The sequence below is a fragment of the Periplaneta americana genome, chromosome 11 (genome assembly GCF_040183065.1).
Source record: "Periplaneta americana isolate PAMFEO1 chromosome 11, P.americana_PAMFEO1_priV1, whole genome shotgun sequence".
Classification (NCBI taxonomy): domain Eukaryota; kingdom Metazoa; phylum Arthropoda; class Insecta; order Blattodea; family Blattidae; genus Periplaneta; species Periplaneta americana.
In genome coordinates, this window is record NC_091127.1 from 109565331 (window position 1) to 109579708 (window position 14378).

The 14378-nt window shown below is 37.6% G+C and overlaps 1 protein-coding gene across 5 annotated transcripts in view; it reads right to left on the reverse strand.

Annotated features, from left to right (window-relative positions):
• Window positions 1-202: 202 nt before the first annotated feature.
• Window positions 203-14378, reverse strand: part of kat-60L1 (katanin p60-like 1) — a 216707-nt gene continuing 202531 nt past the window's right edge. For all 5 annotated transcript variants that reach the window (XM_069839855.1, XM_069839856.1, XM_069839854.1 and 2 more), the window contains 5 exons: window positions 12589-12768; window positions 12282-12424; window positions 7453-7562; window positions 4428-4554; window positions 203-644 (listed from right to left, as the gene is read on the reverse strand). In XM_069839855.1, the coding sequence (XP_069695956.1) occupies window positions 446-644; window positions 4428-4554; window positions 7453-7562; window positions 12282-12424; window positions 12589-12768 (759 nt within the window). In that variant the 3' untranslated portion in view covers window positions 203-445. The remainder of the gene's footprint in view (window positions 645-4427; window positions 4555-7452; window positions 7563-12281; window positions 12425-12588; window positions 12769-14378) is intronic.

Below are 14378 nucleotides of genomic sequence, written 5' to 3' on the forward strand. Positions count from 1 at the left end.
TGTAAAAAACCACCGTTGAACTAACAGACATATTTTCCATTTCTTCCCTTCCACATCAACACCAAACTTCCCAACATTCTTGTCCATGACATTTCCGTTTCTCCTCACCATCCCGACTATTCCTGGCGACTGAGTCATGACAAGAACATGCGTTAAAGGTTAAGGCAATTTGTAGCTTCTCTGTACCCAAACAACAGCAAAGTTCAATTACAAAAAGTGTTTATTATCTAATAAAATGATCATTACGTACATATGTCACAGGGTATGAAACATGTCACAACTTGACAATTTCTCTTTACAGCCAGACACTCCACAACTGTGCTATGTGGATGCTTATGGCTATGCTATAGAGACATCACAACCTAATTATCCCACAGGACCATGATATGAACTGATATTGTCATGCATGCTGGACCCGTGGTTGTCGACAGTATACCAACTCATTTCAACATGACCCAAAGTCTTCCATCCAGCTCTCATACTTAGACACGTCATTCAACGAGACACTCTTTTTACACCGCGCTAGGGCCTCCTCAAAATCCTCAGTTGTTACAGGGAGGTCCACATCCTCTTTTTTTATCTTCTTAATTTCAGCAGGTGAACGGCCTGAGATCTTGCGACGCATAGACATCATGGCAGCATCTCTGAAACAGACGAGAAAGGATTTCACTAATCATGGCTGCAGTGACACTGTTCCATATCCTAAATCGAAAAGACTAGATAGAAGAGAATATAAATTATATTAAAAATGAAAAGACAAAATGGGAGATGAAAGATGAGAAGAGAGGAAGAGGGTACAAAGATGAGAGAAATAGACGAGAGGAGAGGAGAGGAGAGGAGAGGAGAGGAGAGGAGAGGAGAGGAGAGGAGAGGAGAGGAGAGGAGAGGAGAGGAGAGGAGAGGAGAGGACAATGACGAAAAAAACAAGAGAAGGAAGAATAGGATAATAAATTCGACGATGATGAGAAAAACCAATGAAGAGAAGGAGACAAGAAGCAGGAATAGGAAATGAAAGAGAAGTAGGAAGAGCAAGGGGACGAGAAGCAGGAGGAGGAACAAAGAAGGAGACAACATGAAAGACAAGAATGGGAACGGGAAGAAAGAGAAAGAATAGAGTCTGGAAGCAGGAGGAAGACTGGGTACGGAAAGCAGGAGAAGGAATGGAGACAGGAAGCAGGAGCAGCAATGAGAACGGGATGTAGAAGGAGAAATGGGAATGGGAAGCATGAGGAGAAATGGAGACGGAAAGCAGGAGGAGAAAAGGAGACGGGAAGCAGGGGGGAAAAATGGGGTCGAGAAGTGGTTGGAGAAAGAAAGAACAGAACAAAAAGCTGGGAGAAGAAGAGGGATGGGAAACAGGAGGAACAATGGGGACGAGAAGTGGGCAGAGGAAGAAAGAAAGGGACGAGAATCTGGAACAAGGAAACAGAAAATACGAGGAAAAATGGGTAGGAGAAGCAGGAGGAGAAAGAAAGAAGGGGACAGAAGCAGGAGGAGGAATAGAGACAGAAAGCAGGAAGAGGAATTGGGACGAGAAGCAGGTGGAGAAGAAAAGGGACAGGATGCAGGAGAAACGAAAATGGGAGAGGAATGAGGTCGGGAAGCTGGAGAAGGAATGGAGGTGGGATGCGAGAGGAGGGATGAGGACGAGAAATGGAAGAAAGATGATGGGTTATGAGGGGGAGGATGGAGACAAGCAGGAGAAAGAAGGGTATTAGGAGGAGAGATAGAGACGAGAAGCAGGAGAAAAGGAAGGTACTAGGAGATAGAGAGTGATGTTGAAGATGGAGTGCAGAGAAAGAATAATATAGGATAATGAAAAAGAAGAGTACTTTTTTTTTTTCAGCTTCCAGAATGACTTGACGTTTTATAAGTTTATCATATTTGTGTTATAGTCTACTACATTCTTTTTGTTGTATAGATGGATTCCATTGCACTAATACCACATATACAATGTTCTATGTTCAGGAATATGTACAGTGGCTGCTCATCCTCTTACAGTACCTATTATTTTTATAAGCATAATTAACTCAAAGAAGCAACAAATTGTATTGTATTACTGTATTATCATTGAACAATTATCTTCTTTTTTTTTTTATAGATTTACACTACGTTCAATTAAATTTTACCACAGTCTCTCATTTTCACTCATAGATAGTTCAATAAGTTGTTTCTTTTTGCTATTCACTATTCCCACACATTTTAAATAAATTTACATTTCGAATGATCACCAATTTTATCATTTAATTTTTTGGATTATTAGCTGAGAGTACATCTATTATCAGGCTGTACATCTCACTTGACGATATGTGTCAGAGGAAGAACAATTGTTTGTGTGCACCCAAGTCTGGCTAGTGTAATATGTAGCTAGTCGGCGATGTATGCAATGGAGGAGGAAAGGAACTGGCCACTCTATCCCATTATCTCCTGGCCTAGTTGCCTTATAAGTGGTGCCTTCTTGGCATCACTTATGAGGTTCAGACCATTCTTCGGACAATTGACTAAACAACAACACCAACTGGAAAAGCATTATTGATTTTTACACGCTCCATACTTTCAACATTAAGCTGACGTATTTGAGACCATGCTAAACATATCAATGAATCATTGTCATTGTATGATACCCACGATTTTTTTTTTGTCAATTTTGAAAATGCGAAAGACAAACACAGTTTCCCCACCATATCACCACCATTATTTTATTTGTAGTTAATTGTCGTGAGGTCTCTCAATGCTGTCTATCTTTGAAAATTTACTTATTTGCTCTCTTGTAGCGCAACAAGATCTACTAGTAGGTTTCTTACTGTGGGAGACGATTCTAAGTTTTCTAGAACAATTTCCCCCAATATTTTCCCGAGTTCTGCTCATATCGCATATGTCTGGCGAGTCACCATTCATGCTTTGTGTTTTAGACATGATGTTGGCAATAAAAGGATCCACACATGTACGTGTACACTTCACTTATCACAGTTACCAATTCCCTCCTCTACAGTCTGAAACCCGTTCCTCCTCAGAGCTATGAAGGATTTGCAGTGCTGTAGGCCAGTTTTTTTTTTTTTTTCTCTATCTCTCTTTAGTATAGAATAACAGTGGTAAACACAATAAGCCTCAAACTGCAGTGCAAGCCTTCGAGGTCCCTACTCCAAACATAAAGCGGGAAATTTTAACGAGTCACCTCAAGTTAGCATCACTAGATGGCAATATTATGCAGGTGTCAAAGTGATCAATGTGTACACAAGCAGCAAAAACGAAACAAAGAAGAACAGTTGCAAGATGCAGCACCTCTCCACAAGCGTACCATTGAGCAGTGCTCCATTCCACTGTCGGGGCAGTGCTCTGTTGTGCAATTTTTCTTGGAAAAAAATCTGGCAGCAAAGATTATTCATAAAGAAATGCTGCCCGTGTATGTTGAGCATCATCTATCACATCAAGTTGTCTAAAATAAAATTAGGTGCAGAACCTCTCTGAAGGCGAACGAGTATCGAATACCGAATTGATTGCCTGATGGAGATTGTCACAGACGCAAATGTCAACAGGTTTGAGATTTCATCCAAGCAGACAGGATGAAATGGACAATATGCTAGCCTGGATAGTCACAGGTGATGAGTCTTGGTGCACCATTGTCAGTCCAAGACAAAACGTACATCAATGCTAGGTACAATGTCATTGCTACTCTCGCATAGATGTGTTGCCATCTTGCAACTGATGCTTCTTTGTTTCGCTTGTGCACATATCTATAATACTCCCACCTAGTGATGAAAATTTCAGGTGTCTCATTGAAAAATGTAGGTCGTTACTTCTATTTGTAACTAAGTTACCAATTCTACCTCTTATGTACAGTATTATTCTTCCTATAAAAAACTTTAGTTAATGCAGCGTATGAGAGTTTCACGAGATCTATAGGAATTAATATGAAAAATTAACGTAATCCTAGTCGTTAACAAGCCAGAACAGGAAGTGACGTAAGTTCGCAGGACATATTCCAATCTTTGTCGGATAGAAGACAAGACTTTTGAAGTCTCGGTTGTTGACCGCATCAAAAAGCTTAAGGTTGAATTATTGTGAATGTGGATGAACTCTGGTGTAGGGACTACTGCAGATACATAACTGGTTGTGTTTACTAATTCATGGCCAACTATGATTAGCATGCATTAAAAATTAGTGCAGTTTCTGTGGAGGGAATATTTTGTACTTATTTTTTAGATTATTTATCCCGAGCCAAAAATTGTTTTTAATGGTATGATTGGCTGCAGAAACTTTGTGACTTTACAGTAGGAAAGTATCTGTAAGAATATAATCGCGAGTAATTTGGAGAATTTGATAAATCACTACTGGTAATGATTATTTTAATTTCTCCATAATACGTATAATGAGCTGTGTCATTTACTCAATGATGAAATGTGAGTTTAACATAAGCACCAAGTTACCTGCATACGTTGCTGATGTCAGACCCTGTGTACCCCTCCAGCTTGTCTGCGATCACATTGGTGTCCAGCGATTCGTCCATTCTCACTCCTTCCAGGCATAGCTTCAGAAGAGCTGAACGGGTTTCGTCTGCAACACACATCTTGCTGTGAAGTACAGTCTAAGAATAAGTACAGTACTGTTAAGAATTACACTGATTCCTATAGGATATTCACATTTCTATATGAATTCGTTTGTGACTGCATAGAGTTTAAAATAGCAAGTCTGGGACCCCGGTTGTCTTTTTAATTCAAATACCGTTACTGACACGGAAATACTGGATTCTCGGTCGTTCATGCCATCTGAAAAAGAAGGCTTAGTCCAGTTGTTTCTACAATTTACTTATAAACATGTATTGTAAATGCGATAAGAATAACTGATGAATATGATAAATAAATTCAACCTTAGAACAGAACATCGATGTTCCGCAAATTCTTTTTCTCTTTTTAGGTTCACTGCGTTAAAAGGAAGAAAGAGACAGTCAGACAAAGCATTGAATTTCCGAGTGAAGGAATACTAAGTATACTGAAATACTTTATACTTTACGTTCTATTTTCTCGTTATACGGAGAATGAACAGAAAGTATTGTGCTGCTGTAAAAACATCTATTTTGTGATTTTTATGAATGTACAAGTTTTCAGTATATTTAAAATTGAAAATGTTTTGTGCATGGCGTCCGTCCTGTCTATGTTTGTCCATCCAGACTGTGTTGTGTGTGTCCTGTGTAATGTCTGCCAATCCATTTGTTGTAATATGTCGGCCTGCCTATTGCCAATTACTCTATTGGACATATTTTCATATTCATAAATCAAGTCTGTGGTTCAGTGCAAGAACTCTGTAACCATAAAAGAATTAGAAAATGTTATTAATATGGATCTTAATCTTTCATTTATCATACCATTTAATGTGACTGTTGTATTCATATCAGAAATAGAAGAGCGGTGATAACATATGGCATTATCATAGGCGCAGTTATGGGGGGGACATGGGGGGGCACTGAACTCCCAAACTTTTCTCAACTTTTTTTTTTTATCTATTAACGTTAGAAAATATTGATTCAAAAGATCTTTTTTGCGTTTATTTATGATTAAATTTCTATGCTTAAATTGACGAATTAATCATGTCTGGACTATATATAATATTTATTTTAAATTTCTGCATATATAAGAATTTCTATGCTCATTTGAGGAATGGAAGCATTATATTGTTTCTTTTGTAACAACCTGTAACTTACTCATGTGTTAGAAGTCTGCAGGTGTTCAGGCCGCCACTTGGAGAAATATGAATAACATACTGCACAACAATGCAGAAAAAAAAAAAGTGATTACGCTATAATGTGTAAACTTAAAGACGAGATTAAATAAAATAAGGTTTACATTTAATATATCTTCAGGAATGTAAGCTTCATATAAAAAAGTTTCTGTTAGCACTGTTACGTAGTTTTATTGATGCATGCATGTGTTTCTGTACAAGAGACAAAAAGGAGATTGTTTTAAGTTATGCCCTATTATAATTTGTAATAGACCTACAGTTCAAGCCTTATACAACTCGGTCCGAAACATGGCGGATATGGATGTAACTCTGTAAGAAACATGCCCCTGAAAATATCTTTATTAAAGGTTCATATTCTAGTATACTGTACCGGTACCACAGTTACGCTATAATGGGAGGAGGAGGTAAATAATGTCCCCCATAACCCTGTTATATGAGGATTCTATGGTTTTGCTTGCCCTCCCAAAGAAATGGTTCTCCCTCTGCCTATGGGCATTATCATTATATACAATACTTACAATTTTCTTTAACTTCGATTTTCTCAGAAGAAACTATAATATGAGGGTTACAGGGTTCTTACACTGAATCACAGAATTCATTCTAAAGTGATAAACGTAGGCTTAATGATTTTATTAGCAGAAGGAAACAACATGAAATCGATACCACTGATATTTCACATGATTTTTTCTTATACAAAATCATTACATAGCCTAAATCAAACTGTATAGCTAGTATGTTTTCAGATAAATTATTTACGTATTTATACCTCTAAACTAGAACTTATTCATACAAAAATCATATAACAAGCACTGCTCCAACATGAGAAAATGTTGAATGGGGAATGAAACCGCAGACACACTTGCCAAGAAAGGCACAACAATAAAATAAAAATCTAAATTTAATTTCTCATATTCCTCAATAAAACGCTTGATCACTACAAAATTTTCTCATTCATACCTACAAGAAATAGAATCAAATGCTAAAGATAAAAAATGGATTACACTACTTTCCATCCCAGATATAATCCCCCAGAGACCAAGGAAAACAGCAGTTGCAGCCTTCAGACTATTAACAAATCATGACTGTCTAGCAAGTCATCTCTACAGAATAGGTATCTCAGCTTCACCCATGTGTGTCCTGTGTAACGATCCAGCAGAAATGAATGAAGACCACTTTAAGACCTGTGATGCATTGAGATCAGAAGAAACTACAGTTCAAAAGTATTGGAAAGCACGACTACTAATGGCTTCATTGCCAATGCAAGGCACTAGACAACAACAACTTTGAAAATTGACGTAGGTCTAAACATAACCGTTAAGATAATTTTTCATTTGGTGCCTAAGAAAAAATTTATTTTGGATGAGCAAGATAAATGGAAAACACTGTTTATTAAAAAACATTTTATCATCTTGTCACTAAAAGAAATTAATTTATATGAATTCCAGTATGTACAGAAACTAAAAGACAATTTGCAGTTCAGTTCTAAATCAACTCAATTTATCTATTTTTGTCTGAAAATTATTTTTCTTGAACAACCAAGATCTGAGTCTGATTGAATGTATGAAGAAAATATTAAGGTATTAGAACATATTTCCTTTATGATATTAACATCACTATTCATAAACATTATTATTAGCATTATTATTATTATTATTATTATTATTATTATTATTATTATTATTATTAGATTGTATTACAGAATGTAATCAAACTGACCATTTGGAAGAGGAATGTACACCCTCTTCTCAAACCTCCTCCTGAAAGCCTCGTCGATGTCCCACGGGTGATTTGTGGCAGCCAGCACCATGATGATTTTATCTTCATTGCTGCCAACAACAAATACGAGGCGTCAGCCAATCACAAAAATTAAATGTACACAAAATTATGATTAGTTACTAGTAATTAATGATAATCAACTAATAAAAGTAATGGACAAAAAACATATGAACTTAACAACTAGTGTCGACAAGCTAATATGTTGTTCCTCACTTATTCTAAATCTTCCAGACTTCTACTCGTCTTGTTGCTTCCTAATATAAGTTACAGTTTGTGGTATTGCTTCCAAAGTTTTGCAGAAGTGCATAAAATTTTATTATTTATTAAGTGCAATTCAGTCATTAAAAATTGCATTTTGTACATTTTTTTCAATTGTTTAACTTTTTATCAATTACTATGTTATTTAGCGTCCATGGAATTGATATTAGCGAGACGGTATTTGGCAAGATGAGGTAAATGATTCGCCTTACAACTGGAGAAAATCTCAGGAAAAAAATAACGTTATCAGCACAACCAGGAATCGAACCCGTACCCCAGTGCAACTCTAGATCAGCAAGCAAACGCGCCTACCACCTGAACTATGCCGGTGACTTCATTTTTCATAATTAGATCGGTTGTCAATCATTTCTTGTTCTAAAAGTAGAAAGGATTAAGACACTCTTTCTTGTAAGTTCTCATATCAGAATGAAGTAGCTTATTGCAGACCGAATTTTTCGCATAGTTCTTAGCATTCTTATAATAAATGTGTAATAATTTAATCTGAATTTGAAATCTCTAACAAAAGGTATAACCATCTCTAGTATTGTATGAGGGTTGTTTGAAAAGTTCATAGCTCGACATAGAAATTAGACTAGGATTATTCTAAAACAATTTTTATTTCTCAACATAACCTCACTGAGATTCATTCCATTGGTCCATTGGTCCTTGTACACAGATTCCTCGAGGTCTGCGAAAAAGATTTTTGCTTCTACGATAACCTCTTCATTTGATGAGATTGCAGACTTGTGAAACAATGCTTTCTTCTTGACCATACCCGGCTTCTTCTCGCGAATTTTCCCCTTCAGTTGCTGCAGAGGTTGCTGCAAATGTTCTCCCCTTTGCTAGATAGTCAATCATTATTATCCTCTTAGAACCCTAGAACACAGACACTATGACTTTTCCAGCTGATTGAACAGCTTTTGCTTTCTTTGGAGGATAAGAATAATTGTGCTTCCATTGTTTCGACTGCTGTTTTGTCTCTGGTATCTAGTAGTAGATCCAGGTTTCATCAGTGGTCACAAACTGCCTTAAAATATCGGGTGTATTTTCTCGAATTGAGCCATGTGCTTTTATTCCAGTTTTAAACATTGCGGAGACCTTGGCCATGTCCAAGACATTGACTAAGATGTGGCACACCTGTTCAGTTGAGATACGCATAACCTTGCTAAATTCTCGCACTTTCAATTGATGGTCATTCAACAATATACCATGCATTAAGATTTCTTCACCTGTTGCTGTTACTGAACGTTTACTAGGTGGTCGTCTTCCACACTCTCTCGACCATGTTTAAATAAAGCCCCCCATTTTTTCACAGTTGAAAACACTGGAGCAGATTTCTCAGTGTAGCATCCAGCTTTAATTTCTGTCGGACTCATTCCCTTTTTACGAAATATTTAATGACAGCATGAAGCTAGATATTTTTCATTTTTGCCAATCTGTTTTGTGCACTAATTTCAAAATTAAACTACACAAAATGTAGTGAACACAAAATTACGATTTTTGACGCTTGAACTAATGTAAAATGGCCACTAACAATGGCGGCATTGTTGACACGTTTTCAATGCCATCTATACACCTCGTATATATAAATTTTCAAGTCACAACGTCCAGTTAGAAGATCAACTACCAGCTTAGATATTTATGCTTAATATAAACAGTTTTGCATGATTTTTTTCTTATTGGTCCTTTAATTGTAATCTTTCTGCGACTGCAACCTTCAATAGAATTTCCATTACTCTGTTCTTTTAATCAGCTTGGTGAGTCTAAAGGGCAAACCAAACAGAGGCTCAATTTCAAAAGTCTTTCTTTTTTTTATTTATTTATACAAGCTTTAACATCTGTGGTCATATTGCATGTTAGAATCTGTGGGTATACTAGTAACGTTAACTCTACACACGAGTTATTTTCCAAGGGACGGTAGAACACTTAATGGATTGTTTAAATTGAGCTTGCAATTTCACCCGACCACGAAAGCATTGTTTAACAGAGAATACACCAACAAATATACTGCATTAAATTATCAAATTCTGGAGATGTAACAGAACAATATATTTTTTCTCAAATAGAAATGATCCTATACAATCTTGATTACACATATTGCAGTCCTAAGAAATGATCCAAGCCACCGGCGTAGCTCGGTCAGTTAAGGCGCTTGCCTGCCGATCCAGAGTTGCGCTCGGGTGCAGGTTCGATTTCCTGCTTGGGCTGATTATCTGGTTGGGTTTTTTCCCCAGAGGTTTTCCCCAACCGTAAGACAAATGTCAGGTAATCTATGGCGAATCCTCTCATCTCGCCAACTATCATATCGCTATCACCAATTCCATCGACGCTAAATAACTTCGTAGTTGATACAGCGTCGTTAAATAACCAAGTAAAAAAAATGACCCTCTAATATTTTACGCAATTTTCACGCTAGTTCTAATTTCACGAAACCGATAACAAAAATTGTTTTCACAGAAATAGTCCCTACTTACTGTACGTAGTTGGATCATTCCAAAGATTACTATATCGAAACCTATGTACATACATTATGTCGGATCGTATCCTATAGTGGTGATACACTCATTAATAAAGCTTGTCAAGTTGTCACTTATAAAAAAAAATAATAAATATTACTGTGATATCTAATGCTGTACATTTACACTACAGTACTACACTGGATAAATAATCATAGAACAGTAACAATAGTAATAACAACAATAGTGATGACTTTTAGTGGGTTATTTTACGACGCGTACTAGCAACATCTCAGGTTATTTAGCGTTGAATGGAATGAAGGTGATAATGCCGGTGAAACGTGTCTGGGGTCCAGCACCAATAGTTACCCAGCATTAATTGTTCATATTGGCTGAGGGAAAATCCCGGAAAAAACCTCAAACAGGTAACTAGCTCCGACCGGAATTCGAACCCAGGCCACCTGGTTTCACGGACAGACGCGTTACTCCATATGTGTAATAATAATAATAATAATAATAATAATAATAATAATAATAATAATAATAATAATAATAATAATAATAATAATGGAGGTAGAGTAGACTGACTCGAGTTGCAGCCTACCATAATTTCACTCATTTTCTCGCAATCTGCATTATTCCAAGTTTCCACCTGGCTCCATAGTAGTTGTCGTTGTTTAGTCAACTGTCCGAAGACAGGTCTAGATCCTGCAAGTGACACCAACAAGACATCACATTCCATGGATATCCATTTTCCTTATATTGGGGATTTTACTACCAAGTCCGAATCTGTGTATGTGGAATCTACCGAAGTTAGGATCTATCTTTACTACAATTATTTATCATCAAAATTTTATAATTTTTAGAGTATTATTGATGTAGTACAAGGCATAGGCGGAGTTATGGGGGGGGAGGGCATGGGGAGGTACTGCCTCTCCCCAAACTTGTCTCTACTCTTTTTTTTTTTTTTTTTTCTATTAACATTAGAAAATATTGAATTCAAAAGATTTGTTTTGCTTCTGTTTATGATTAAGTTTCTGTGCTCAGATTGACGAATTAATGTCTTCAGATCATTTATTTTAAATTTCTAAATGTATAAGAATTTTTATACCTCATTTGAGGAATGGAAGCACTGTAATGTTTCTTCTGTAACAGCCTGTACTCATGTGTTAGAAGTCTGGAGGTGTTCAGGCCGCCACTTGGAGAAATGTGAATAACATAACTTACTGCAGAACAATGCAGAAAAAATAAGAGTGATCCTGGTACAATGTGTAAATTTAAAGACGAGAGATTAAGTACAATAATTAGAATTTACATTTCATATGATATCTTCAGGAACATAAGCTTCAGATGAAAGTTTCTGATAGCACTGTTACGTAGTGTTATTGATGTATAAATGTGTTTGTGTCAGAGAGAAAAATAGGAAGATTGTTTTAAGTTATGCCCTATTATAATTTGTAGTAGACCTACAGTTCAAGCGCTATATAACGCGGTCCGAAACATCGCGGATATGGATGTAACACTATAAGAAATATGTTCCCCGAAAATACTTTTATTAAATGATCACTTTCCGATATACTGTACCACAGTCGAACTATAACGAGGAGAGGAGGTAAATAATGTCCCCCATAACTTTGTTATATCGGGATTCTCAGGTTTTACTTTGCCCCCCCCCCCCCCAAGGAAACTGTTCTCTCTCCGCCTACGGTATAAGGTCATATAGAAGATTACAAACTTACGAAATTAAAATCAATAATAAAATACATTACTCATGGTGCTGGGTAAATACCATCTAATTGTGTTGACCAAGGTTTTTTTCATGCGTGTAATTGGTACGAAAGTACGTGTTTCAATAATTAATGCTAATTTACTCTTTAATTTTTAGCTACGATGGCACGTTTTCCGGTAAGCTGCAATTTTTTACACTGATTGTTATTCGCTCTTTTTAAATCATTGTACAAAAAATTGTTTCATTTTTATTGGATGTGTTATCTAAAGAGTGGTAGTTGACAATCCCTGTGCCATTTCCTCCTCTCTTTGAAAACTTGTGATCACCTGGTGGAATTGATGCCATCCATCTGGATCAGCAGCTCGGCCTTGAAGCGTCTGGACGCCTCGTGTTCTGAATCGGAGCCCCTTTGTGAGCACAACGAGTCGATCTCGTCAATGAAGATCGTGCTAGGCGAGTAGAACCTTGCCTGCAACACACACACTTCCTGCTTGTGCACTCACGCGAACGCGTTCACTGTTCACCTAGCTGAGCAAGTGAAAACCTATCTTTATTTCACATTTATCACTGGAAGCTCTATAATAAAAAGTATCAAGGTGAATTAAAAAAATAATGTCAACACTGAGAACGTACCATCTCGAACAACAGTCTGACTAGTTTCTCTGATTCACCACGATATTTGGAAGTGAGGGTGGAAGAGGAGACGTTGAAGAAAGTTGTACCACACTCGGTGGCCACAGCCTTGGCCAGCATCGTCTTTCCTGTACCTGGTGGACCCACCATCAAGACACCTTTCCATGGACGTCGTATGCCCTGGAGAAATGAAATCCTTTAATAGCAAATACACAGGATGGAGAAGTCGATGCTAAGCAATGGGGATGGAAAAAGGATTTAAACCGTGAAGTTAATGGTGGCAGCGTGACACTACCAGTGCTGCTGATGGCTAAACAATGAAAGCAGTAATAATATTAACAAAAACAATGATGGTAATAGTAGTAGTGGTAGCAGCAGTAGGAGGAGTAGTAGTAGTTAATGATGTGATTCTAGTGGCGACGATGACAATTTCGTCTCCCTAGTAATGGAATACTTTAATAATACTGAAATACACTCTTTATATTTCGCTTTTTATTTTCTCGTTACACGAAGCATGAACAGAGTTTATGGAGATATACAAATTTTCAAAAGAAAGTAGTTTTACGAATGGCGTCCATCCTATCCGTGTTTGTACATCCGGACTCTTCGTCTTGTATGTCCTGTGTACTTATCCGTCTGTCCTTTCATAGTGTCTGTCTACCTGTCTATTGCTATTTACTCTAAAGCAGACGTGTCAAACTCGCGGCCCCTGACTCATGTCTGTGCTGCCTCAGCTTATTATGGGAAAACAAGTGAAATGCGGCCCGCGTTCAGAGTGTTCGTAAATTAAACGCGCAGCGTAGCAATTTTGAGATTATACTTTAGATGGTGACAGAAAAGAGGTGTCAGATAACTTATCGGGAAGAAAACATTAAGTTGACTTGGAATACGACTCATTTAGACTCCAGATCGACATTGTGAAGGTTTGTAAGCATGGAAAACCAAAACCAATGCAAGCATCTGGATACGGACGCAATGTAGACAGGCATAGGAATATTATCTGCACAAAAATGTCAAGATGATATTGCTCGAGCTTCAGAGACATCCCTGAGAGTTGTTAGTAATTTATTCAGGCGGTATCGCACGACTGGAACTCCGGCGAAATAACATCTAGGTCCTAGACTGCTACTAGGTCCAAGCCAGACGGAAACCAACAGTCGCCGCACCTCTAGTTACGAAGAAAACCTACGTTTTTGCCGTCCTATTAGGTCCCCAGGATTGAGGAGAAGAAACCGCGATCAAAAATTGCTATGAAAGCACAGCAACATCCTCAGTGGTTCCAGGAACAGTGGGCTCCTATATTGTTCATGAACGAGTCAAGATTTGGATTAACCTTGATTCGCGGCGCCAGAGGATGTGGAGAAGGCCTGGTAATTGAACGGTTACGCCAAACCTAGGAAGTGCATAAATTCAACTAGATCCAGTAACGGTATGGACTAGAGTTATGCTTGATGGAAAAACCGATCTCATTTGCATCGAAGGCTCGTTACGTGCATGGACATGTGGACACTATACTACAAAGTTCACATGTTGCGAGGTGTGTTGAGTACTGGTTTAATGCTGACTGAATTCAAGTGTTATTTTGGCCAACACAGTCTCCTGACTTCAATTGTATTGAGCACGTGTGGGTTTTGCTCCAGAGATTGGTCCAACCTTACCTCGACGATGTCCATACACTTGAACTTGCTTTCACTTTGAGTGAAATCACATTAAATAGGAAGTTATTAATATCACCGTTTGGTCATGCCCAAGAGGTGCAGAGCGGTTGTAAATTCAAGAGGAGGAACTAT